Below are 27,040 nucleotides of genomic sequence, written 5' to 3'. Positions count from 1 at the left end.
TGGGGGTCATAGAGGGAGACCTGTGCTCTGTGGCCTGTGCAGGGCTCCCCTTAGCTGAGCTGCTGGATCTGCTCGTCCTCTCCCTGGAGCAGTCTTGCACACTGACTTGGACAACCGGGGACAGACGCATGACAGTGCTGGCAGATGTGGGTGACGGATGCTCGGATTTGCTCTGCATCCCAGTCAGTGGCTTCGAAAGTGCCTCAAACAAGTCCTCATCACTCTCGACAATGCGCAGTGGCGGGAGAGGCTCAAAGACCAGTGAGTCGCTGTCAGACAGCGAGAGAATGGAGCGCTTTTCTGGTATGGAAGTGCAGTCGGAAGATAGATCAATCAGGTCGCCATCTTCCTTGCCATGAGGAGGCTTCAAAACCGCCAGAGGCGAGTCCAGCCCTGAGGATTTGTCTTCGAACGTCTCCATGCAGCTCAGTCGGACCTCAGGAATAACGGGCCTGATGCCATCAATAGGCATATTAGAACCTGGTCCATCAGCGCCTGATGAGCCATCAAAGGAGGCTTTGCTGCGGCGCTCTGCCCGCCGTGACTGCCTCGCTGTGGAGCAGGAGGATGAGGGGGGCGGGGGTGGCGGCCCATGCAGGTCACAGCGGTCGATGCATGACTTGCGGCGATGCTCATCCAGGCTGAAAAGGATGGAGTCAGCATTGGAGATGTCAAGGGACTTCTGCTTGTGCATAGCCTGCAAACGCTTCTTCTTGCTACCACCCTCATCCCGTGCCGGGGCCAGCAGGCTGTCCTGCAGGGGGCCTGCCTCCCGGTACTCCGCCAACTCAATTTCACCTGCAGGGGGCGAGAATGGACATCTTCACAGTGTGTTCCCAGACCCACGCCTTCACATTTTAAAGGGTTCAGACCAAGCAGACACTTCCATTTTAAAGGGACCAAACCAAGCAGACTCTTACTCCTCTGAGCATTGAGCTCCACTGGCTGATACTTGACAGACTTGCTGCCCCCGATCCTCTTAAGACGAGCAAAGAAGGTCTGCGATTCCTTGTTGCTCGCTCCTGTCGGAGTGTCGTGTATGTCTGATTCGTCAAACACACTGTCCTCCTCTTCAAAGCAAGCCGTGCAAGCAGATATTGACAAGGTCAAACCAAATCAAAGCTCAGTATCTGAAAATATTTTGGCTCAGTCATGCTCCCACTATTAATAATAATCTACCCTTCTCTTTCTCGCTGTAGCGGCTGACGTTAGAGTTGTCGCTGTAGAGCGGTCCCGCTGAGATGTGGGGTCTGCAGCTGTGGTACTGCGCGTTCAGGGTGTTGATGGTGATGTGGATCAGGTGCAGAACAACCTCTTTACTCATATCCATGTCCCTGTATGGGTACTGCAGAAAACAGATGTTAAGGGGGTCATGCAACCAAAGGAGTGTTACTGGCTCAGCTGTTGGGACATGTGCTATCATGTTCTCCAAGCTATCTCTTTCAGAAATCCTGCCTGTTTATAATATGTGCAAGAAGCAAAATATGTTTTAAGCCTTTGTACTACAAAACCTGCAGACGTCAAGCAGTGTTTTAAAATAACATTTTCAAATGGTCTACATTTTTGCTCTCTCCCAGATTCTTGCTCATCTAAACAAGGATTCAGTGTTCTTGATTGCAGGGCTCAGGTATGCTGGAAGCTGAGACACAGCAAAATATGGATCATCTGGGGGTCCTTAAGGACTGGGTTGGAAAACACTGGTTTAAAATATCTACAGCTATTCATATTCAGTGTCAGCACATCAGCTTCTGCAAAAGTCACACTTTATTATAATTTCTTGGAGGTACAGTTCTCTATAACGAGGAGTGAATGTTCCCATAGCACAGAATTAATGTGCTGCTCAGTCAGTCTGAATTCCGCCACTTGGGGGATCTTAACTTCAAACTGAAAAGCCTCTTTTATTTTAGCCTCTGGCTAAGAAAACCAGCATATTTCAGGACAATCAGGGAAGAAATCTTCACAATGATTAATATATGACTAAAAATCATGCTGTTTTCTCTTGTAACATAAATCAGTGAGACATTCCCAAAATGGAACCCCAAGTACCTTGTAGAGAATAACAAGTAAGGCCTTGAGCCACATTTGTCTGATGTGTGGCCTCAGTGCCCATAAGGAACAGCGTGGCGCTTCCTGGAAGTTGGGTCGGAGCTGAGGGCATGTGCTGTACTTCAGTACCTGCACCACCAGGGGCAGCAACTGCTTCCCCAGACTGATGTTGTAGTCCATCACCTGACACAGGCATAGAGTAGAAACACGTCTACGTTTGATATCAACTCGCTGATGTGAAGAATGCTCAGGTTTGCTGATCGATAGGTGATTTGGATTGCAGAGTGACCCGTTCATCTTCTGTTGGGCATCAGCCTTTTGCTAACGTGAAAGGTGAGTGCCGTGTTACTGTGCTCACCTGTGCAATGCCAGCGATGAATGCATTGAAGCAGGTGGAGGAGCGCATTTTCTGAGGGGCGATCATGAAGCAGCCCATCTGCTGGTCATAGCCCAGCAGGACATAGAGGTGCCTTTTCACCGTATTGAATGCTTTGGCACTGCCGATGTCAGCCTCAGCACTGCTCTTGTCCTTCGCCATGAACTTCATCAGCACCATGATGAGGGCGTGGACTGTCTGGTGGTCTATGCCGGCATCCTCTGGGAGAAGATCCTTGATGACTGAATCATCCTCTGGAGGAGAGCTCTGCCCCGGCTGGTGGGCTGCACAGAAGAGGACGTTCTGGTTCATGGATTCAGCAACTGATTGGAGTGCTTTATGAGAGGAACTTGAATCAAGATATTTAGATGATTTAGAGAATGCGAATCTCATCTAGTTGTTGAGGTGACTTTGGTGAAGAAATAGCCCACTTGCTCACTGTCGATCACTGTCATTGTAAATGTCTGAAGCTCTAAAGGTGCATTAGTTGACTTCAACCCCGTCCTTACTAATTCAAAAAAAATGTGAAATATATAGAACATAATAAAAATTGAGAAAAACTTAAAATGAAAAACTGTTCTTGGAAGGAATCTTGTTTTGTGTTTACACTGACCTCCGGTCAGTCACGTTATGAAACATGCCTCAGTGCCCTGTTACCCCACCCTATCTCTAACAAAACATGGCAGAATCTGGTAAGCACCCTGCACTGCCAGATACTTGTACTGTGGACAAAATAACATGTTGTACTGCCAAAAAATATATAAAACAAGAAAAAAGAATAAAGACTGGAGGTATTCTTTCCAAAATGGAAAGAATGATTACATGTGAAGCAGATGAAGATGGATGCATAATGAATACATTCATTATAGACAGGTATGTAAACACAATCTGTATATTGTGTTGAAATGTTTGAGTGACAGACTGTACATAACAAATAAATCAGAAAAATCTTATAGATGCATCAAACTCTGGCATTTAGCAATGTTAACTAGCTAACACATGGAAGCTCATTACAAAGAAATATTGGACAATGAAAACACTTGACTGTTCTCACAGCAGCAAATCATTATGTGCTGAATTGTGATGTGTTTTAGGCTTATAATTTCACTGTCATGAAGGTAAACGTTGTAGTGGGCAACGCCACGTATCAGGATAAAAAGCTAGCTAACACTATCACACTTCTCAGATACTACAATGTCCAGATACCCTCAAAATATCACGGTCCCCAGATACCACAGTGCACAGACATCATGGTCCTCAGACACACTTTAGCCCAATCTGGCCAAATGCCACTCGTATACAACTAAATATATGTGGAGTACTTGTGTAGCATGATTAAACATATCTCTCTGAAAAAAATGTAATGGTACGTCTTCTTAATTTGCCAAGTAGAATAAATCAGTTCTTTACCAGGAGAGAGCAGAGCTATAGCCCTCCTCTCATGTTTATCATTTATATAGGCTTCTGCATACAAGCATTCCTCCCCGATACAGTTACCATATGGTTCACTTATCATTTATATAGGCTTCTGCATACAAGCATTCCTCCCCAATACAGTTACCATATAGTTCACTTATCATTTATATAGGCTTCTGCATACAAGCATTCCTCCCCGATACAGTTACCATATAGTTCACTTATCATTTATATAGGCTTCTGCATACAAGCATCCCCCCCGATACAGTTACCATATGGTTCACTTATCATTTATATAGGCTTCTGCATACAAGGATTCACATCCTGAAATAGTTATCATGTGGTTCACTTTTGCAAATAATTTGTTAAATAACAAAGTATTAATACACAGTTTAAATCATCACTCAAAAGTGAAGTCATGACAACTTTAGTAAACCTAGAAGAGTGCAGTTGAACTCCGCTGGACACCATAGATCTTAGAGGTGTGTTTTGTGTTCATGGGCAAGAATGGAAGGCAGATACAAAGAGTAAAATTCATTCCAGTGTTATGTTCACCTACTTAACCTATAGAGGTGTTGTTTCTTGACTAATGCACCTTTAATTCAGAATTCTGTGATAAGCCTACAACTCTTTAAACCTTTAAAATAACAAATGGTTCATGGAAAATGACAACAAAAAACCGCCTTTATAAATGCAGTGTTATTATGAATATTTTCATTTTGGATACAATAACTGTGCAATGTACTTTTCACTGCTTAGGAGGATATTCAGGAAGAATTTAAACATGAATCTACTGATTAAGGCCACTATTTCATGTCAAACTGGTCTCATTTACCTGGTAGTACTTTCTCTAGCATATCTCTGAGCGTGGGTGCAGACTGCTCTTGTCTTGTAAGCCTTAGAGCTATGAAATCACACATGGAAACACAATTAGGGCATGTAAGGACGAGCACAAACACACATCTGAGCTTCCACAACATTCAGTCCCTATTCCAGCAAAAATGTAAACATTCACCTCAGAATTTGTCTATTTTGACGGGATATAGTGTTAGCAAAAAGTCTTTAAAAAGTAAACATTTTTTGCATTGCTATTTTCAAGAAATTATTGGGAGCAAACTGCTGTCACGCAAATAAAATGCAGAGATATTGAAGAACTGATCGAAAAACAGTACTTATAGCTTATTTCTAGCTTTAAAATATACTTAATACAAGACTCATTTGTACCACTTATTTTGAGTTTCATGTCTGGACAGTGTTTTGTGCAGCAGCTATGGCATTGAAGTGTGCAAAGTTACTCGATGTTAATACATCATTAACATGTTCTAGCACACTGGTGAGGGAGAAGAGAGACAGACAGCAGGCAGGTGATGCACAAAGGGGTGACAGAAACAGACAGACAGGTAAGGGGAGAAGCAGATAACTGAGGTGACTCACGCAGTTTGTTGCAGAGTGTCTCAGGGAGAGAGAAGGCACGTTTGGATTCGGATGTGCCCTTCACGCTGTCTCTGAGTGAACGCACACTCTTCTGTCGATTTCGTGCAAAGCGTGCCCTTCGGATCTTCCACATAGCTGCATCACTGAGGTTGGCTGTATTAGTCCTCACCGCTGTAATGGCTTTAGTCAGAAAAGAGGAAAAATAGTAACAGCAGTACACAGAGACTAACTGCATTACAAATGTATTTCACTGCACACAGGATACAGTATGTAAACGAAAGTAAAGATTTGTATGTACAAAAGGCTTGAACAATGTGCTCAGGAATATTATTGTGTTTGCATTACTGCATACTGCAATTGCGACATGCTTTGTGATATATTATAATGCAATGTTGAACACTTGATGTGATATGATTAAAGATAGGCCTGCAGTACTTTGACCAAAATTATTTAGGATTTTTAGGTTATGTGAATGTTATGATTAATCAAAACATCAAACAAACTCTCATGTGGAATGTCTGATGTTGGGTTAGAATGCTCATAGTGCATAGTAAAAAGAAAAAGCCGTCTGACTTATTACAGGGCTGATTTGCATACTTCTGCTGATATCAGTACTGCAAAGGTCAATGTAGCGATAGTGTTTAATGACCTGCACGATCTGCAATGCATCCCTAGGAATGAGCCAGAGCACTGAGGCTGCGGACCTCAAACACAAACACACACAGTCAGAGTCACATGCGTACTGGTAGGAAAAGGGAATTCCTTGTTGCAGTCCAGGTGCAGCTGAGCCTCCAGGGACAGAGTCTCGAAGCGGTTCACAAAGAATTCCCAGCTCAGTGCAGGGATGTCATGTCTCAGAGAGTGCAACAGGAGCAGTTTGCTCAGGATGGTGGGCCGGTCTCTTACCACCGTGTCAAAGTGGAAGTCCATACAAAGACACAGGCCCTGGTGAAAAACACACACACACCCACACCCAAACACACACATACACCAACACCCAAAGACACTGTTTGACATCAGTTCTATAAATATCCTTATCGTACTCTTATTATTGTACATTGATGTGCTAAATTGTTGACAATTCCTATTATGGCTATGGTCACAGTTATTACTGTATCTGTGGGTACCTGTAGTGAGGGTCGTTTAATGGTGTCCAGTAGTAGCCTGGCCCTGGTGGCCACAGCAGGGTTGACATCCTCCACACTGGCCAGGAAGCAGCAGAAGGCATGGGCCAGTGAGTACTTCAGCAGGTGGCTCTTAGTGACCGAGCCGATGTCCAAAAAGCGGCACAGCACTGCAACTCGCTCGACTGTACACACATTCACCTCTAGTTCAGTTACTAGCTCACTAAAAGGTCAATATGACCAGTTTTAAGTTTAATATATCAGCATAATTACAGTGGAAAATAAAAAGCATGCCAATTGTTCTAAAGAGTAAATAAAGAAGAAGCCAGTGATTAATTACTTAATAGTTAGTTTGAGTCATGTGTAAACTAAGACATCAGCAGAGGGCACTATATGAACAACAGTGAATGACAAATGGCTTTGAAAACAGTCAACCAGAGCTCTTCCACCTAATACCTCTCTATGCTCATAGATGTTTGTAATGCAAAGCAATGCTTTTTGACTCAAAGGCAACAGTACACATTGTTTATTGCTGACTGAGCTAATGTACACCATGTTATGAAGTGGGAGTTTTCCATTGGCCTGGTTAGAAAATGATTGCATTGGAATGCACAACACAAAACACATTATGCAATGCAGAACTATGGAAATACACACTAACATGCACCACAAATCTTTCCAGTGTAAACAAAGTTTCTCTATATTGTTCAGCAAGTGCTTTGATAAATCACAGGCACTTTTCTAGCATGATAAGTGAACATAGTTTTGTCCAAAATCATTTGACATGAAAATATGAACTGCTCTCTGGTGTACTTTGACATTACACTGCAACTATATGCAGCATCTTAACTATTATAACTATCATAACTGCACCATGACATCACAGTTACACAGTCATTCATACAGAATACACCCACATCAGTACCCCAAATCTGTCCACAAAAAGGTTGATATGTGTCCAAGGTGTAACACACCTCCTCCAACTGACCGCCATGATATAACCGCCATAATCCAAGCCTTTAATTCAATTTCCTGTCTCTGATTGGGTGGAATGAAACATTGGACCAACATAAGTGCTTTGAGGATCAAATTAAGGACTGTAGTCACAGCATATAGTGCACAACCTATACTGTGTATATGTGTTTGAATTCAATGTCATTAAAGCAATGTCTTCATGTACAGCCAGTTCTCCTTCTGCAGCGTGTTTCTGCATTAGTGGCTATTCTGTCACTTCTCTGATAAGGTCACACCTCCTCTCTGCCAATCATTATAAAAGGCTCTTTTAATCCCACAATTCCTCAATGCTTGTAGAAACTAGACTAGTTACCATGGCAACAAAAAGAGAATTTGCAGGCATATGCACTGGCACACACACATGCACACACATGCATGCACACAACCTTAGCAGGGCGGTCTGTATGTGCAAAGAGGCCACAGCTAAGCACAGCTCTGCAGGAAGCATACAACAAACACATTCAGGATTCATTGTAACTGGGTCACACTGTATGGCACAAATACAAATGAAGATACAAATCGCTGATTTTCTTCTTCTTGTCAGTCAGAATGAGAAAAATATTATTCAATGTTACACATAAGAATGAAACATTCATAAATGGTTCTGACCTGCTTCAAAGCGAATCTTCCAGTCTTTGTTGTTGAAACTGCTGTCAACCAGCCTCCAAAATATGTCAGCGCCGTGGGACAGCGTGAGAGCGTGGAGCAGCTGAGGCACTGCTAGGGAGGCCAGCTGGCAGAACTCAGACTTCAGCATAGACCACAGACTGGGCACCAGTGCAGACATTGCATCACACACACACACACACACACACACACACACACACACACACACACACACACACACACACACACACACACACACACACACACACAAACACACAGAATAACTGGAGGCTGCCCCCCTTTGTACTCTATCAAAGCTGTTTGGGTAGTTCCAAAAATATACAACTCACGTGTAAGTCTACAAATGTCCTTACGTGAAGAACAGGGTTAACTTTCCTCTCTCTAGACATATATGCATACCTGGGAATAAGCATCTTCTCCTGGATGTAGGCCAGGAACTGAGGGTGGTCTTTGCGGGCATGGTACAGACATTCCCCATGAAGACACAGGATCTTCAGACAGTTCAGCATGTTGAATAGGATATCCGGCTCCTCAAACTTAGCTATTTCCTAAAGTGAGGAGCAGTGTTTGCCTTAATTCTGCCACTGCATCATACCCAGTGTGCAGAGCTGAAGGCTGTGATGTTTACCTGTAGTATGGTGTAGATAAGCCTGAGTGAAGCAGGAAGCTGCTGGTAGGAGAATTTCCTGTCAGCATTATTCTTTAAAGCTGTGGAAGGAAAAATCTATGGTGAGGGACATGAATTTGCAAAGATGCCATTGAATTAACATGGCCTTGCCAGAATGACTCTAAAAATCAAATTATATGAGTCAGTCAGTAAGGTGACATGGCAGGATAACAAAATATTCCATGGATGCCTACGTGGGTTGACTGGGGAATGACTCTGGTTGCCAGGGTTGTCTGGGCTAATGCCAGATGCATTGTCACCCTCCTCTGTAATGCTCTCTGGTTTGAGACACAGCTCAGACTGGGGAAACACTAGACTCTCCTCAAGACTATCAACAGGCTCCTGCTAAAAAACAGCAAAAATTATGTTTTTATTTAACAGGACAACTTTGTTAATGATGGATACAATGACATATTTGAGCATCATTGATTTCCTTTGTCACGATGTTCATTTGTGTTCATAAGTCTGTGTGTGTGTGTGTGTGTGTTTGTGTGTGTGTATTTGTGTATCTCACCACCAGGCGTATCTCCTCAGGAGGGGTGAGTCTCTGTAGGAGCTCACAGCCCAGCTGGTAGCAGAGGATGCTGGACTGGCACAGGGTGCACTCCAGAGCCTTCTCATCCTTCTGGCAGGTATGCGAGCCACCCCAGGGTGCCTGGAACACGCTGTTAATGATGCCCACAATGTCCCTGCCCAGACTGCCCTCCAATCCCAGCATCACTCCATCATCCTGCAGCTCCATCTGCACATACACAGGCGAGAGAGCAGAGGCAAACGTCCGCTCCTTTAAAAGCCTTGCTCTTCTTTCAGCTTTATCAATCCAAGTGTAATTTGGCGCAATGTCAAATACATTTGTAGCTTGTTCTTTTGGGCAGGTCACCTGCTTGAGGATGAGGTCAAACATGAGGATGAAGCAGCCCAGGTTCATGTCATCATCATCACAGTCCAGGTCTAGAGCACAGTTGCCCGTGGCATGACCCAGGTTCTTAAAAGGGCTGCAACGGAGAGGGCTGCGGAAGGGGCTCCGGAACGGACTGGGAAATGGACTCAGAGTGTTGTGCTGCCCCCTTCTGCCAGGGTCTGATACTACACTCACCTGCATGCACATTCATTCATGCACAAACACGTACATGTGTATGCACGCACGTATGCATGCAAACAGATTTTCTAATCACTGCTGATGTTTATATGATTTCAAAGTGAACAGAGCTAATAGATCCAGAGGAAATGCTCCATTTGCTTCAGCTGAAAGTCTGGAAAATGCAGAGAATGACACATCTGACACAATAAATGGTCTGTATCTCATGTCATAACAAATGGCTACATTTCATTCTCAGACCACTATATCCTCTTCCATTCAGTGTTTGGTTAGATTACTTTATCTTGCTTGCCAATAATCAAGCCCTTTAACTATATTTAGTCTTCAGCTTGTTGTCATGACAACCAGCCTCCCTTTAGAATTGTACCCAGTAATTGAGGAGACTCCCTTCTGTCTCCTTCTCCTTCCAGCCCTGTCTAAGTACCTCCACATTACTTTGTCACAGTGCTTTATTAGAATCACATGTTGGTCCAGCCATCTGATATAAGTTCATCCAATCCTACCCTTCTGGCCCCTGCATTTCCTGTTAGGTCGGCAGCTCGAGCTTTCCTCTGATTGGCCAGTTCTTTCAAAGAGTTCACACCATCTGAAAACATGCCAATCAAGAGCTGTAGTGGTACAACAATGTCCAGCTGTGACAGCACCTGCACACAGAGAGAGCCAGAAATATATTTTTCACAATAACATTTTACCTGTAGGGCACAGGGCAAGCGACAGATTCATATATATTCACAAATGGGCTGCTTATAAATCTGAAGTGTCAGTCTGCACTCCCCTTTAAATCTATGATACTGAAGAAGCATCAATACCACAGTCCGAATCCAAGATGTCAAAAATGTGCAAAATTAAATCTACTGCAAATGTAAATGTAGTAAATGACAGGGTTAAATATGGCCCACAAAATTAGCCTTATTGCACATCATAGGATTAAAGCATGTGGAGTTGAGCCAGTGCCTGAACATGTGACATCAAAGACTTGGTTCCTAACTGGGAGTTAACAGCTCTCACTGGGTTTGTCTCACGATACCATTGACCCAGATACATACTCAGCATTGCCTGTGCTCTTATCCGTAATCCTGCCAGAAATAGACACACACACACACGTACACACACACACACATATATATATATGTGGGGTGAGACACACACATACATACATACATACATACATATATAGTATGGTTAGGGGAGGTACAGGTGTGACTGTGAACAGCTGAGTGATTATGGGAATTAGTATTTGTGCAAGTATTCATAATGTTATTGTAAAATGTAATGGCTTGCCATTGCAAAAGACGGGAAATAAACACAAAAATATTTACAACAAGAGAAATTAAGCTATTCACAAGTGTAACAGGATAGGCAGATACAGGTGGTTATGGTGCAAATGAAGGGGACTCATTTTTCCCAAAAGTCCAGCGACGGGGGCAGCATGCCATAGACAGACAAAAGAAAATTCAAAGGAAACTAGATAATAAAGTAAATCAATTCACCCAATGAAAAGAAAATTAAATTCAAAATAAATGTAACTCAATGTGCATTCCAATGATAGCAGAATAACCAAGCATGTACCAGCCACCCCGGATTGCCTCTGTCTATACCTTGTATATCCCTATATATGCTCTTCGCCCCTTGGACCGGACAATTTACAGGTAACTTAAATGATTACGTTCCTAATATCTCTCTTACATTATCGTAGATAAAATCTTTTAAAACATTTAAAACATTATCCAATCATACAAAATTTCATTGTTAAAATAAATATACAAACATATAGAGCCATTAACCAGGAATTTGTCTTCCCCCTTCAACATGAGAAATTACATGACCCTATAACGTGAACCAAAGACTACAAATCCCCTCAACACTGTGCAGAAATGTTTTGACTCATCACCTTTGCATGAAACAGGTAAGTATAATCTTTGAAACCAAATAGTCAGCGGACTACCCTGAACAATGTAAGACAATTACAATCATCTTTCCATTTCCAGAATTCCTGCAATAGGTAAGTAAGCAGTCTTGAGTTGAAATAAAAAGAGTCTTTAAAAACATTTACACTTACATACACTGTCCGCATTATCATTCCTGCTCTGTTGTTGTCAGTATGGAACAGGCGGGAGTCCAGTTACAACAAGAAATAAGATATTTCAAAGACGTGCAAGCTACAATTAAAATGCTAATGAAATTAGCACTCTTTAGCCTGCCCCCACTTCAATTTCAAGTTAACATTTAATTAACATTCTTCCTAGACTCTTAGGACCAGTATTTATTGTTCCCTATAGGAAGTTGGGTGAACCGCTTTCTGACACACCGCAGTTATATTTATTATGACTACCTCTTGGAAGGAATTTCCACCTTTTACACTCCAATTGGTAAATATATTGCAGTTATATATAAAGGTATGATAAAGCTTTATTAATAATGGCAGTATCTCTCATTCTTATGTATTCTTTTCTACCAAGAATTGGAAACACTTATAATGCAAAACCATTTTTTAGTTGTGTGTGGTTGTGCATGTGTGTGTTTATATACTCTACTCACATGGAGCCACAATAAGGCCTGTTCTTGTACTGATGCAGGGTATCCTGTGAATCTGCAACTTATGAAACCAAACATCTCCTCCATGGAAAAGGGAAGTGGACATAATTCTATATCAAACATCTTGCTATTGGAAGAAGAAGACAAGAGGAAAAAAGAAGAAGAAGAGGATTACATCTGTTTCACACTGAGGGCAAAAGCAGCAAAGAAAACCTTTTGTTTCTGTCAGGTCAAATCAATATATTTAATTAACCAGAAGGAACACTCATAGAGGAGCTGGAAAACAAAACAGAGAAGGTGAATGGGGCCGGGAGACAGCTAAAGGGCCCTTCCACATGAACTGCTGTCTTCTCACTAACGGAGACCTCTGTAGGGCTGCTCAGTACAGAAATAATTCAGTGGAGCCAGAGGGGGGGTTCCACATTTGACCTTGCATGCAGTGAAGGTCATGGTAATAGAAATGACTGAGGTTGAGTGAGAGAGAGCTTGAACAGACTGGACCTGTTCTTTTCTTTAAGCCATGCATCTCAACACCTTACTCCTAATCACTCTCAGGTAGGCAAGGGCTGACCTAAAAACTCCAGGTTCCCTCTGAGAGCTATTGGTCAGTTCTCAATGGCCCAAACAGAACTATGAAAGCATCTGAGCAGAAGCCACTATACCTAAGGACTTCCCGGAACTCCTTGAGCTGGTTGTCTGGCACCTCAGTGCGGATGGCCTCCAGCCATTCTGGCATAAAGCACTCCCACAATGGCTGGCTGATGACATTATAAGGGATCAAGCAGAGGATGCGGTTCAGGCCCTCCTTCAGCTGTGAAACTGTACTGCAGGATTTATCCCAATAGCCACCCACCTATGCGCGCGCACACACACACACACACACACACACACACACACACAAAAAAACAAACACAAACGCAAGGACTTAGAGAAGGCTAATCCACATGGGCAATTTGGTATCAGAACATCATAAGCTCTCCCTACCCTGGCAAATTCCACTGGCTTGGGCAACAGGCACATGACCATGACATCAAAGCGCACATCGCACACCGTCTTGAGCCACTTGGTCACAAACTGCGGCTTGAGCTTCTCCACCAAACTGCCCACCTCGTCGTCCATCATGTAGGCGGTGGAGTGGAACCACTGGAAGACCATGCTCACCAGCCGTGCCAGGCTCTCCGTGGGAGTGTTTTCACTGGGGGCACACAGGCTCACCTGGTGCCCAGCACGTGAAAGTGGAAGGGTGGACAGTGGTTGGGCAATGGAGGTTATAACGATGAGCTTGTTACCATAGCTGAGGCTGTGTGTTCACTGTGTCAGTGTGGTAGTGGTTCTGAATCTTAGCAATGATGCCAAAGTAATGGTCAAGTGAATGCTTGAGTAAAGCAAAGTGTGGCAATATGAATAGGCATATCTAAGGGAAAATTAAGTGGAGGTGATCAGTAATCAGCAGTCATAGCTTTAGTTAAGTGGTGTTGGTAATGGTGGTGTTATTGTACAAAGAAAACATGAGTCTCAGTTTGTCTTCTTGTAACCTATTCAAAAAAGCTTTCAAAATATCTTTAAATATCTTATCTCAAATATTTAAAATCACATTTCATCCTCCCACATTTATGCTTCTTAAATACATGGGCACATGGATATGGCCCCTCACCAGGAGCCAGATCCCAAACTGACTGAGCAATCTCTGGTCATGCTGATCATCCTCTTTGTTGTCAAATTCCAGGTTGTCCAGCGAATGGTGGGAGGTGGAGAGGCCCATCTGACGCCGGCGGTTCATCTCGAGCTCCCGCTGCTCTGCGTGGATCTCTGCCTCTTTCAGCAGGCTGCCACAGAGTGAATTGGGGCAGACAAGGCCTTATGACGCACTGAAAAACACATCTAGCTGCAGCACAGCACTTCAATATTATCTACCAACTTCCACGCTGAAACTCTCTGGTGGCTGGTGGTGTGTTGCCTCAAAGTTGTGACTGTACTGTTTAATGAATCACCACACAAATAATTAATAGACCTCTGCACAGACTAGGCCGATATAGATTCAGCTTTTCTTTCCTGTTCTGTAAAGTAAGGCTGAAGAATATCCGTGATCCTGTAATTGCTCCGGGCAATAAAAAACCCACTATGCAAATCAGAAGACGAGACGGAAATGATGATCGCACATTTTAAGAAAGAAGCATTTTGTATTTTAGTAATACTGTGTCACATGAGGAGGTGTTATGTGCATCAGGCAGCGTGAGGGGCAGGGCTGGGTGAGGTATGGCAGTGCATGTGCTACCTGATGACAGACTCCACGGTGCACACCAGCTCCTCAGCCGCACACTCCCGTGTGTTGATGGGAGGAGGGGACGTCTGGTACAGATGAGTCTCTGCTGAGGCCCCCACCTCACTGCTGTGATGGTTGACATGGCAACGCTTGCAGTATCGCACTGGGCGGTTGCCATGGCGACCGCAGCAGCCAGCCGAGAAGCAGGTGACGACGGCGCGCCTCACATGGGAGCTGCAGTTCTGGAAGAGGAGGGGGGGAGGGGGTTAAGCAAATGGAAGAGAGAAAGAGGCAAAGAGAAGGAGTAAGGGAAACAGTAACACAATAACACAAAAATCAATAACACACTAGAAAATCCCTTGTGTGTCTCACTTTTCTAAAAATAAAAAGTCTGGTAAGAGTGGGACAAGCTTAATCTCATCAGTGACCAAAAGCAACACCCTTGACATGCATTGTAATATATCAAATTATTGGCCATGTCTTTTACTGCATCCATCTGTCACAACAGCATTTATCTGTTGGAACAAACAATAAGAGCAAGTGATGTGAAGCTTTAAAAAGTACTGTACATAACTGCATTTTCCTGTAATTATGGGACGTTGACATCATTTGAGTTTTGAGCTCAAAATCATTATAGATGGTCTAAGATGGTCTGGGGCTTATGCTATGCTTGAAATCCCATTTTTGCAGAATGAAGAGACATTAGGACTAGAATATGTAAAGTGCAGACAACAAATCATAGAATAAAGTTTGAGTAAATGAACACTAATTCTAATTTTATGACTTAAATTGCTTCTAACGCTGATATGAGGGGACTAAAATGCAATATTATTTCTATTTCTTTTACCCTAAAGTTTGTGTGGGAAAATGTCCGAACTAGAAATGAAGCAATACACTTGCCTAACACAAAAACTGGCATGAGTCCAGGTGAGAGTCAAAACAGCATTTTACACAATGAGAAAGCCTATTAAAAAGATTGTGGATTAAAAACAGGCAAATCATTCTGAGCTTTGGGACAGCTGTCTCGCGTTAAAACGTCATGCAGCTGTCCAACCAGGCAGAGTACCTGAGATTACCGCCCACTGATTTCTGTGTCACCCTGGAAACATGGGGAGGGCCCTCCAGCTTTAGGGGGTTTTCCAGGACATACTTCATCATGCCCTTCCAGTTCCATTATGAACAAGAAAGACATGAATAATGATGTATGCGAGACCCAGCAAAATCTTTAAAAGGCAGGAGCAGTTTTCAAAAAATTATGAATGGGTTTTTCATGGGTTTGTTCATACATTAACTTTTATGAGATATTAAACTGTAAATCTTGCAGTTTAAAAGAGAAAGGTGGTGCACTGTGTGCAAACAATGCTGCATCATGCCTATCCAATATAATCACTAGTGTTAATTTAAAACACATTGCAGTTATTTTAGTGTAACTGCACTAATCAACACTTACAATACCATCAAGACACAACATGTTGCTCTTGGTCTACAGAGTGCTAAAAAAAATACTGGCTTTGAGTAGATCTAAACATGCAGAGTGGGGTGAGAAAGTAAGCTGTTTACATTTGCTGCAGAAGGGATTCATCTTGCAATGGCAACCACAATGCAAAGCAAAAGAAACATTACAGGTACAGTGACAGTTGATGTACAGTACACAGAATGTGTAGCCAGAAAATAATGGTAACAGCACAGTCTCCTGTGCATAAAACAGGTAAGCAAAATGTATGACTTATGGACAGAAAGCTGGCCTAAGTTACCCCACGCCATGTTCAGTGAACACACTCCCAAACACACATGACCAGACATCAAATACCCATTTCAAAGATCTTACCTTCTTCTGACATATAGCCGATATTTCAGCTGTTTGGGTGAAACCATATAGTTTTTCATTACAAAAATCACAGAACCAAGTAAATCAATATCATTGAACCACCCAATAAGTAATTCATTGGCCAGATATCACATATACAGATAAAATATATAAGTCTAATGCAATGGAAAACATATTTTAAATCTGGCTGTTTGGGTGGAATTTATTTATGTCGAATATTTAAATAGAACAACAGGTAGCAGATTCATAAATAAATGTACTTTTGCTGCCCATCACCTCTCTATTAAACTGCCAATTATTCATGTCTAAACAGGCTTTCATTGGTTCCCTTGTACTTAAAGTAAGTGTGTGTGTGTGTGTGTGTGTGTGTGTGTGTGTGTACGTGTGTGCGTGCGTGCGTGTGTATGTGTGTGTGTGTGTGTGTGTGTGTGTGTGCTATGTGTATGTGTGTGTCCTCATATGTGGAATATGAGTCAGTGTGATTATGTTTATTGTGTGTGAAAGAGAGAGACAGCGAGAGAGAGTTTTCTACAGGCTCATTAGTAATGCTGACCTTGAGGTAAAAGAACATCAACAAGCCACTCTGCATGGTCTCTGAAATGACAGAATATAAGAAAATAGCACATAAGACACCCACCCATAAACAAACTTAAACTTATTCATCCAGAGAACATTTGCCCCTCAGGCAGCCATGCTTAAGGGTCAAAATGGACAATTACAGGCTGGCAGAATGATTACCAGACTGGTAGAAGCTGCTACTACTTAGAGATACCTCTTTCAACAACACTAAATTCTAATCATTTGAAAGATTAGAATAATTAGACTGGCAGAATCCACAGCTCTGTTTTATAATAATGATAGCATTACAGACTCTCATAAGAAAAGATAAACAGACATATGTAAACACTGTACTGTTACTAGAGACAGTTTTGGTAATGCAGTAAAACCTACCCAGCAATCCTCTGACTACATTCTTCACAGATATAGAGAGGAGGGGGCTTGTCTCCCAGGGCAACAGAGAGAGTAGGGTCGATGCACATCTGATAGGAGAAGATAACAAGCATGTTGTGGGACTCCAGAACCACATTAGCACAATAACTGTCAGGCAAATTAGACAATATTAACAAGAGAAAAAGGCCATCAACAAAATGCACTCTTTGTTCTCCCAACCTTGCAGTGCATTTTTAGAGACATTTTTAAAGACAAGAATCCATTTTCATCATTTCTAATTTCATCATCAGCTGCCTCAAATGAATTTATTTGGGAATTTTTCAAGATACAATGACAAATGCACTGCTTTGAGTTCACCTTATACTAAACACCTAAATCACTTGTATACTTTAATGGTAAAACTCCACAGTTGGACTGCAGCTCCTAATATGATGTCCAGTAATTTAGTGCCCTTCCACACATGCGTTCAGCCCATTCTCCAGCAGCACAGGGTCATCTCTTCCAATTAGGTGGTCCCACCTCCAGCCTATAAAGCACCACCCCCTACCAGGCCGACAGTAATTGAAACATGGCACCTGTCTCTTCGTGTTCTGCTTATCAGTACAAAGTGCAAGCTGAGCCAATACTGGCAGAGCAGCACAAATGGCCACTACAGATATTATCAGGGGTCCGTGTGTGTGTGTGTGTGTGTGTGTGTGTGTGTGTGTGTGTGTGTGTGTGTGTGTGTGTCTGCATGGACAAGGGAGTGTGTGTGTGTTTTAGGAATTATCATATTGGAAAAAAGGAAACGTCAAGCACATAAAAGCACATCTGCTCCAGTAATTTCAGAATGATTGAGTAAAACAGCTTACACTTTACCTTTACTGCAGGTTTATTAATAGAATTCTGACATTCGATGTGTTGGCAGTGAATAGGATTCCAAGCTGTAGAAGTGCACAAAAAGGCATGTGAACAAGGAAAGGGAATTGGAATACAGTGACTAAGAGAAAAGTCTGAAAAGAAAAGACAAGCCAAAGAGAAAAAAATGACAGGGCCTAAATAAATCAGACCTTTGGTTACTTCTAAGAGTCTCAGTGGGCCAACAAAGATGACTCACCTGTGTACTGAAGTCCCCTGTACTCACTAATTGCACCAGGGGGCTTGAGGTTTGGCCAGTAGTGGAAGAGCATTTGAACAGCAGGGGGTTTTACTTGGGATGGCCCATACGATATCACATAAAGAAGATCCTGGAAAATGACATCCAGAGCATCATTTGGAGAGGCCTTTGCCCAAAAGAGAAACCTTCTTAAACGATAAGAAGATCCAAAATCCTTACCTTCCACACTTCCTGCTTATATTTCATCAAGCACTCCAAAAGCTGACAGTGGTACACTAAAACCAGCACAAGAAGAACATTTTTACATGAGTTGTGGCACACTCAATAGCTACCATTCACATTCACTAACGTGGAAGTTAGATAATGGTAATGTATATAATCACTACCCTCAACTACATAAAGATATTTTAAAAAGGCAGCAAAAATGATCATTACTGAACAAACGTTAAGAACAATGGTATTTTCTTGGAACAAGAACATGTCTACCTGGGTTGGACGTATACTGCATAGTAATCATCAGCATAGAGGAAGCTGAGAGATTAACGTATGCTGGGACTCCCCCTTCTCTTCGAGTTGAACCCACTTTAAAAAAGTAAAATATGCACTAATTTAAATAGCATTAATATATAAACGAATGTATGAATAGATATAATTTTTTTCATATATTTTAAAATAAACGTATTTATACATTTTGAATGTATAAAATATTTAAATGCTTGTTTTGGCTTCCCTTTGAATTTAAGCAGACTTGCTGATGTTTGACTCTGAATGGTATCAGTATCCTGGGAGTTAGAGCTCTGGGAACATCATGCAGATCTTTGAAGAACATAGTATTCCACTTCACTTGGCTTGTCTCCTGTCCTAATGTGAAATGTACTCATGGCTAATGAAGGCAACCTTTGATCTTTGCAGTCCCCAACTCCATCAGCAAGTTCTCTTTCATGGAGTTTAAGTGCAAACTCTACAAGCTCTGTATGTTGATGGAAAATGCTTCGGTCATTTTAAACTATGTCGTAGACTGGCACGTTATGACACCTCCTTAGTTGAAAAATAAGTGTAATAACAAGGTGAGGGGAACTAAGCCTGCATAAACAAGTCCCAAACTCTTCTTTTACTTTTCAGTGCAGGTTCAAAGTGGTCCCAGTCACATAAATAAAACCGCCATACTCACGTATAGCCATAGGAAGGAAGGATGTGCTCAGGTATTCTATGATGTCTTTGTGTAGGAAAGGAGGGAAGGTGGCTAAAGTGGAGATCATTGTATAGGGCAATGTGCTGAGAATATCATCACTGAGAAAGGGTAGCAGGCAGGTTGTTGTGTAAAATATAGCCTGGCCCAGATCTGATAGAGGAGAGGAGAAGAGCAAAAACACAAAGAGAGACACCAATGTAACAACCTCCTACACCACATATGCAGTTAGGTTTACGGAGTTATAAAAAATAAAGACATTTAAAAAAAGACAGAATCATAATGGTGCTGTGACATGAAGCGATCCAAAATGATTTACATTTACATTTATATAACACAGTAGAGTAAAGGAAACTATTTTAAATGTGAATGTGAAGAGGTAATCTGAAAACAAAGCATAAAGAAAGAAAGTCTAAAAAATGCTTGTAAACAAAGGACACACTGTTTAGTTCAATGCTTGCTCCTAGAAGCTACTATGTTAAGATGTTTCTTCAGCAGAAATTCTGGGCTTTATAGGTTTAGCTTCTTTTGTTTGATGAAATATTTATAAAGAAAAAAGAACTCCCACAGCGGGGGCTAGAAGACAGGTGTTCAAACCACTTCAGAGGTCAAAAGTGCTTTTAAAATGGCTACTTTTGCAGAAAGAGTATAACATTTGTTTATAAACAATTCATTGCTATCAAGTCACTGATACTTCAAAGACTGTTATTCTAAAACTTTTAAACATGAATACATTAGAAATGCTAAATATATTTTACAGCACACATTCGATTTCCTGTGTCACACCACTTCAGCTGGGCCATTTCATCTTGCCGTTGTCTGAATGGTCGGGATCGTTCCGGATCGTTCTGATTTCCGGATTACATCATCACTCACCGTGCTGACCGTGCTGCAGCAGGGGCACCAGGTCAAGCAACGTGACGAGGGTGGCATAAAGCCCCTGATAGTCCAGAGAGGGGTACTCTGAGAGCTGAGCGTCCCGACTTTGCTGGGTGGCCCCCCCCCGGTCGGCCGGGGCGTCCCGCAGAACGCTGTAAAGGAGGGAGCGAGTAACTGTAGGGTTGATGGAACTGACTTGTGGTCTTAGAGATGGGGTGAGTGGGAATGGCACAGGAAAAAGACACATGGTCATGGGCACGGCCAAATTGGAAGCTTCCTGGCTCTCCTTCCTGCCTGTACGCGACAGGATGCTGCTCCGGGGAGAGGGGAACAGGGGAAAAAAAGAGACAACAAAGACACAAAGAAACAGCACATTACATTGAAATGGTTCTACAGAGACAGTGTAAGTAGAAAAGAACCAAACCCAGATAAACCCCACATAGGATGCAGTGTCTCCACTCTTGCACTAGTGAGCATGCGTGTTCTTTTATTTATTTATGTTTGTTTATCCATAACTTTTAAAACTGATATTACTTCATTTTTCTTAATTCTTCTTTTGTTTATGTACTCTCAAAAAGAAAAAAAGTGCAAACAAAAGCTTGCAAAGAACTGCAATGATCACTGCATCTCATGCGTATCTGGTGACAAGGAGCAAAAATATAAAAAAATGGCATGTTTTCAGTGGCAGCCCTGTACTTCTCCAGAGGAAAAAAAGCATTTCTAAACACCACCCTCTCTCCTTAAATCAACAGGGGCCAGCTATGCAGGTCAAATCAGAAGGCCAAATAACCATGCTTTGTTCAAGACAAAACAAAAGAATGGCAGGGGCTGTCAAAGATGAGAGCAATTTCAAATTGGTTTGGGCACGATACAGAGATGACACTTCTAAAACATGCTTTAGCCAGTAATAAACATGTATGTGAGGTTAGACTAAAAGCTCCCTGATCACAACACATGTTTATTGCATCATAAAAAATAATGTCAGTATGTAAATATATTATGATACTGTCTCAGTATCATTGGGGAAGAGAAATAATGAGATCCAACAGGCATATGGATTTCAGTTCTAAAATAAATGTTGCTAGTCTACAGTTGGGGAAGAAACTGTAATGGAAAAGGAATACGGTTGCTTCAAACGGGATGGTTGGTAGAATTATGCTTGTGAACTAATGGGGGATGGACATTTGTGTTTGCTGTCTCCTGGGAGTTTTTCCCTAATTCTCTAAAGAAAAATGGCAGCAGGATTTATTTTTTGTTTGTTTGTTTGGTTTGGTTTTTTCTTTTTTCTTTTTTTGCTCTGTGATGGGCTTGAGAGAATTGGCAAGAGGAAAAACTTGGTCTTTTGATGTGCATTGCATAAAACCATGTGATCTCCCATTGTTCAATCTCTACGATATATGCTAACGGTAAAGACTTTGGCATGGTATTGGTAACATTTGATTTCAACATTTCTGCTGCTTAATGAGATCACAGTGATGCTAAAATACACAGTACAGGGAAACATAAAATTATGTTCTAAGATTCAACCCTGGTAGACCACTGCTGTTTTAACTCGTCTTTTGTTTTATTTCTGATGAGAAGACCTATGGAAGATACAGTGGACAATACTAGGCTAAATCTTAGAGCATAATTTATGCCACTGTTCTAACTGAGCTCATCATTTTATTTTCATTATCAGTCATAAGAGGCATATTTATTACACAAACATTAATACATAAATACACAAACTGGAATCACAGACACACAGCCATATATCCCTTCCTCAATAAGCTGACACTATCCTACATGTCTAAATATTTGTAGTTCAACACTCTATGAATGAGTGAGCACTTGACTGCTGGACCCTCTATCATACAAACAATAAAAAATAAAGCTGGTGTATGCATGCTTGAATAGTAATGTTTTAGTTCATGCTAAATATTGCCTAAATTCTGCAGATGACGTAAAAATGGCAAATGTTACAGTAAATGTTATACATACTGCAGCAAGGATACAAGGTTCCAAGATATAATCAAAAACATTTCATATGTTGGATTGCACTAAAAATAAGCATGCATTTGGCTCACTCATGCAGAGAGTTCAACAGCTGTTTACATTTGTCTCATCAAATGAGACATTCCACTCTGATCTCTTTGCTCAAAGTACACAAACTTTCCCACAGTTCCTAACAATTACCCTGTATTCTTTCCATCGTCTGCATCATTAGCTCCTTTAGCAGATCTCCTGAAACACTAGAGAACTGTGCCCATGTATCAAGTATGCATTTGGCTGCTCCATCCTCTGTCTGATCTTTCCTCTAAGAATCTGACATATGCTATGTCCCTGCTGTCCTGCTTTCAAGCATCACTGCACCCACTCCTTTCCCCAGGCACTCTGTAAAACAGGTGTCTGAAAAAAGAACACATAAGCAAAGAAGAGCAGTATTTGAAACTGACTTCTTTTCCTTTTTCAGAGACTGCTGGATCAGAACTGCACATTAGATTTGATAAGCTTTTTTTTTTTTTTTTTTTTTTTACAAAATTTGGAATTTTAAAAATGCATTCTAATCAGCCCTCTATTGCTCTTTAAGAAAAGGTGTGTATGTGCGATGCCTACCTGACAGCCCAGTCTCAAATAAGTTTATATGTGGTGTTTATAAGGCTGCCCTTCCCAAGTTTGATCTGTGCTGAAGATTAGGCCAACTGCAATGAATGGCTCCTACTCTCAAGGGAATATGAAAACCAATTGAAATATCTAATGAATTATCAATATCAGAAGTTAGCCACATAAAAACACACTGATATCTATATTATAGCTATCTATTAATTTACATCAAATTGATTATTTTAGTAAATATTAATTATTAATTAAAAAACATGGGAAGATCAGCAAAATAGATTTTGGTAATTTATTGAGGTGCCACAAAAGCACTTCTTCTTTTCTAATACAGGTACTGAAACCTTCAAATCATTTGATATCTATTTGAATCCAATATCTCTTTCTAAATGACCTATTCTCAAACTGCTCATACACTCTATACTATCCAAAATGATCAATGACACAACTTATAGAAAACCTGATCTTTTTTATTAAAGAATTCAGAGATATTTCAGATTAGATTTGTTAAAGAATTGTAACCGATGAACACTGCAATGACTAAAGTGACAATTCTTTTCTTCAGGCAAACCCCCCACGCCCAGTATTTTACCCGCACCCATATCTGAGTCAGCATTTTTAGCATTGGTACTGGGCATCGATACTAGATAGTGGATTAGAGCCATGTCTAGTGGTTTTGTCCGCAAATTTCTAAAAAAAAAATAATTTAAAAGATTAGTTTTGAAAATTTATTCTCAAAAAACTTTCTCTTAAGTAATGTTTTCAATATGTAATAGTATGGCTCACTGACAGAGTGTGGACCAAGTCAAATGCTGAAGCTAATATGATTCTGATACAGCACACAGAAGTCTAGGCATAATTCTTACATACTAACAATTTTAATATACTGTAATCAATACTGCTCTTTCACTATTTCTCTACAAACAATAGGATACTAAACTCTTCTTAAGAAAAATTATTCTATTTACAGCTAAACACTCAATCTAAAATAATACAAATATCTGTAGTGCACTGTACTTCACCTGTTTGTCCCAGCGTAGTACACTTACCTGAGGAGGGTTTGTGAAAAGTATTTCAGTGTATTTGCAATGTCTGTTCCAGACGGCACAGGGTAAATATTGTGTAGCACACGGTTGTGATACTCTTGCAAGTAGCGAATCTTAGAGGCAACTAAACAAAGAGCAAAGTGATACATAATCAGCAGTAGGTGAGGCCCCAGTACCAGAATAAAGGATTAAAAAGATACTTGGGCCTACAGCTCTGTTTTTAATGCACAGAAGAACCATGTAGAACATTTTCCATGACTGGACTTTACACATAGTAAACTGTAGAAGGATTCCACAACAGTAGAGGTTTTTCCCGAGAACCAATAAGGTTTATCCCCAGAACCAATACAACCAACCACAAACATTTTAATACCACTGTGACATCCAGATTAGAAAACCTGTGGACAGCTCAAGCCTACAAAAAAAAAAAAAGTATTGCTGCCCACTGTACTGTTGGATATGACAATTAAATGAAACATATATATATATATATATATATATATATATATATATATATATATAGATAGATAGATAGATAGATAGATAGATAGATAGATAGATAGATAGATAGATAGATAGATAGATAGATAGATAAATTTGCCCCAACCTTCACTGTCTTTCTGTTCATAGATCATAAATATACTAACCCACCAGAGTCAATGAGTGAGAAAGCAAATGAGAGAGAGAGAGAGAGAGAGAGAGAGAGAGAGAGAGAGAGAGAGAGAGAGAGAGAGAGATGTGAATATAGTAGTTCAATATCTTACAATCATTGCACCAAATGCACTGTCAAATGCACTGTCTGCTGTCAAATGGGCTAATCTTTAGTTTTCACAGTATCCAGCAGTGATACACCTGTTAATTGTAATACTGAAAAATATAGCATAGAATACTCTGCCACGAAACCAACATATTATTTACCTGAACGTTTAATAACAAACCTATTAACAATCCTAATCAGAAGTAATGACCATTGGCCAGCCCGACCTTGAGGAAAGCATATCTTGTCTATTTGTCCACAAATCCTTTACATTTTGGTCAAAACCGTCTCTAGGCTATTACCTGATTGTTAATATCTATTGCAATTGTATAGTTTTTACATACGCAAAAACATCGCATGCCCCCCTTCACGTCCCACGACTCATCTTTTGCAACACGGACGTGTTGCAACCACCTTCGCCTTAGCAACGGCTCCCTCATCACCAAGGGCAGCTACCCAGCTTCGATTTTAGTGATGTTTCAGAATTGACCATAATAGCGTAAAGAAATGGACAATCATAACGTGCTACTTACATTGTTCTGCTTTCGTAGACATGGTGAGAACTCCCCACGAATAACAGAGCAAAGACTGTGAAAACGATATTTAACCCTGCGGTTTCTACGGTATTTCCCCTTCAGTCTTGAAAAAGTGAATAGACCCCCTCGTACACCAGATCACTCAGGTTGTACCACTATTGCAACATCAGCGAAACGGCGCGTTTGTTAATGGCATCCTAACAGGCTTGTGCACCATCCGTGTTTTAATGCGGTTGGTCTTCTCACACGTCTCCTCATTTCCGAGGTAACCTAAATCTTGATCAGAGATTAGGCTACTTCCGCGGTAAAACCCAAAAAGGTGGGTTACTCACCTTTGCAGCAAATGGTCTCTTCCGTGTCGAATATTTGCGATTCATGTTATTAATTTCTGACATTATTGAAAGGTATAAATATTGGACGTCTTGAAGGTATTCTGAATAAAAAGTAAACATGGTGCTGATTGTTTCTTTTAACATAATAATACTGTAGATAATTCCCACTAAATGCGCAACAGTTGGTTTTAAATAAATTATTTTACCATGTTTTTACGGTTAGAGAAGGATGTAATTATTCCTTCACAGTTCAGCAGTTCCTCCTTTATGTGACACATTAGGTAAGCGAATTCAAATACGATGTTCCGTTACTTACTATAATCTTATTTAAAACTTTTGAAATCAAGTGATATAGGCTAATTCATTGTCATAATTGTGAAGAGCTTTCATAATGACCCCAAGTAACAATAATCACAGTAAACCATGGATTATATTCATTTGGATGCCTTTGATCTATTTTACTGATTGATATGAAAACTGCAACATGAGACATGAAACCTGAACAGATCATCCATTTAGAAGAAAACACTATTGTTGCTTTTGTCAGATTAAACTAGGTAAACAAACAGTTCAACTAAACATCAATTCCATTCACAATTACAGAAAAGAGCATTTTGATTTTCCCACTTGACAAATAACAAATATCTTAATTTCAGTGCATAATAAATGCAATGATTGTTATACAAAATGGGTATGTCAAGATCTAGCAGTCAGAGGGTCAGTAATGCATACGGGCCCTGAAGTCAGACTTGAGGAGGTGGTCTTTGTTGGTAACCCGAGATATTTCTCATGATCCAGCCAGCTGGGACCAGAAGAACTAATGCAAAGATTGACATGGCAAACAACGTTTGCTGTGGAGAAAGAATTGGCATTTGGGAAAAAGATTAAATATTATTGTACAATATTTTATGCAACATGATATCAATATAATACCCTCCATGCACACATATATAATCCTGGATAAAAAATGTATTAAAGATTTAGTCATCCTCTTGTTAACAGCAATATACATTTTCTGAAGTTAAAAACTTTGGAGATGCATTTTCTAAAAATGATCATTCAATATTTTGAACATCGCAAATCTAAATACTAAAAGGACTTTGCAGTTTCTTGCTAAACTAAATGAGAACCAGTTTTTAAATATATTAATGATCTGTTTTTCTGCACAGGGAAGCCTGATACTGTTTGTAGTACTATTTTAGCACTACCAAAGAAAGCCAAAGCCAACTG

General features: G+C 40.8%; 1 protein-coding gene across 10 annotated transcripts in view; it reads right to left on the bottom strand.

The window, feature by feature from the left end:
- Positions 1–25,715, bottom strand: part of unc79 (unc-79 homolog, NALCN channel complex subunit) — a 36,138-nt gene extending 10,423 nt beyond the window's left edge. For 4 of the 10 annotated variants that reach the window (XM_027011616.3, XM_081721636.1, XM_027011618.3 and 1 more), the window contains exons 1-32: positions 25,476–25,709; positions 24,189–24,309; positions 20,542–20,855; positions 19,648–19,818; positions 18,963–19,058; positions 18,696–18,751; positions 18,477–18,606; positions 18,239–18,303; positions 17,381–17,469; positions 16,983–17,023; positions 16,430–16,458; positions 14,614–14,843; positions 13,993–14,164; positions 13,323–13,553; positions 13,001–13,191; positions 12,342–12,465; positions 10,307–10,447; positions 9,585–9,800; positions 9,219–9,446; positions 8,899–9,049; positions 8,666–8,745; positions 8,437–8,585; positions 8,020–8,177; positions 6,400–6,581; positions 6,016–6,217; positions 5,273–5,452; positions 4,674–4,742; positions 2,405–2,706; positions 2,047–2,229; positions 1,180–1,345; positions 921–1,070; positions 1–798 (exon numbers count right to left, since the gene is read on the bottom strand). The exon at positions 1–798 is cut by the window's left edge and continues 474 nt beyond it. In XM_027011616.3, coding sequence (XP_026867417.2) covers positions 1–798; positions 921–1,070; positions 1,180–1,345; positions 2,047–2,229; positions 2,405–2,706; positions 4,674–4,742; positions 5,273–5,452; positions 6,016–6,217; positions 6,400–6,581; positions 8,020–8,177; positions 8,437–8,585; positions 8,666–8,745; positions 8,899–9,049; positions 9,219–9,446; positions 9,585–9,800; positions 10,307–10,447; positions 12,342–12,465; positions 13,001–13,191; positions 13,323–13,553; positions 13,993–14,164; positions 14,614–14,843; positions 16,430–16,458; positions 16,983–17,023; positions 17,381–17,469; positions 18,239–18,303; positions 18,477–18,606; positions 18,696–18,751; positions 18,963–19,058; positions 19,648–19,818; positions 20,542–20,855; positions 24,189–24,309; positions 25,476–25,497 — 5,437 coding nt within the window. In that variant the 5' untranslated portion in view covers positions 25,498–25,709. Of the gene's footprint in view, positions 799–920; positions 1,071–1,179; positions 1,346–2,046; positions 2,230–2,404; positions 2,707–4,673; positions 4,743–5,272; positions 5,453–6,015; positions 6,218–6,399; positions 6,582–8,019; positions 8,178–8,436; positions 8,586–8,665; positions 8,746–8,898; positions 9,050–9,218; positions 9,447–9,584; positions 9,801–10,306; positions 10,448–12,341; positions 12,466–13,000; positions 13,192–13,322; positions 13,554–13,992; positions 14,165–14,613; positions 14,844–16,429; positions 16,459–16,982; positions 17,024–17,380; positions 17,470–18,238; positions 18,304–18,476; positions 18,607–18,695; positions 18,752–18,962; positions 19,059–19,647; positions 19,819–20,541; positions 20,856–24,188; positions 24,310–25,286; positions 25,324–25,475 lie in introns of those variants that run through there. The other 6 variants (XM_027011617.3, XM_027011622.3, XM_081721637.1 and 3 more) reach the window with 5 other exon arrangements.
- Positions 25,716–27,040: the final 1,325 nt, after the last annotated feature.

The sequence above is a fragment of the Electrophorus electricus genome, chromosome 10, assembly GCF_041902795.1.
Source record: "Electrophorus electricus isolate QZ-2024a chromosome 10, ASM4190279v1, whole genome shotgun sequence".
NCBI classification, from domain to species: Eukaryota; Metazoa; Chordata; class Actinopteri; order Gymnotiformes; family Gymnotidae; genus Electrophorus; species Electrophorus electricus.
This window is presented reverse-complemented; position numbering and strand designations above follow the sequence as displayed.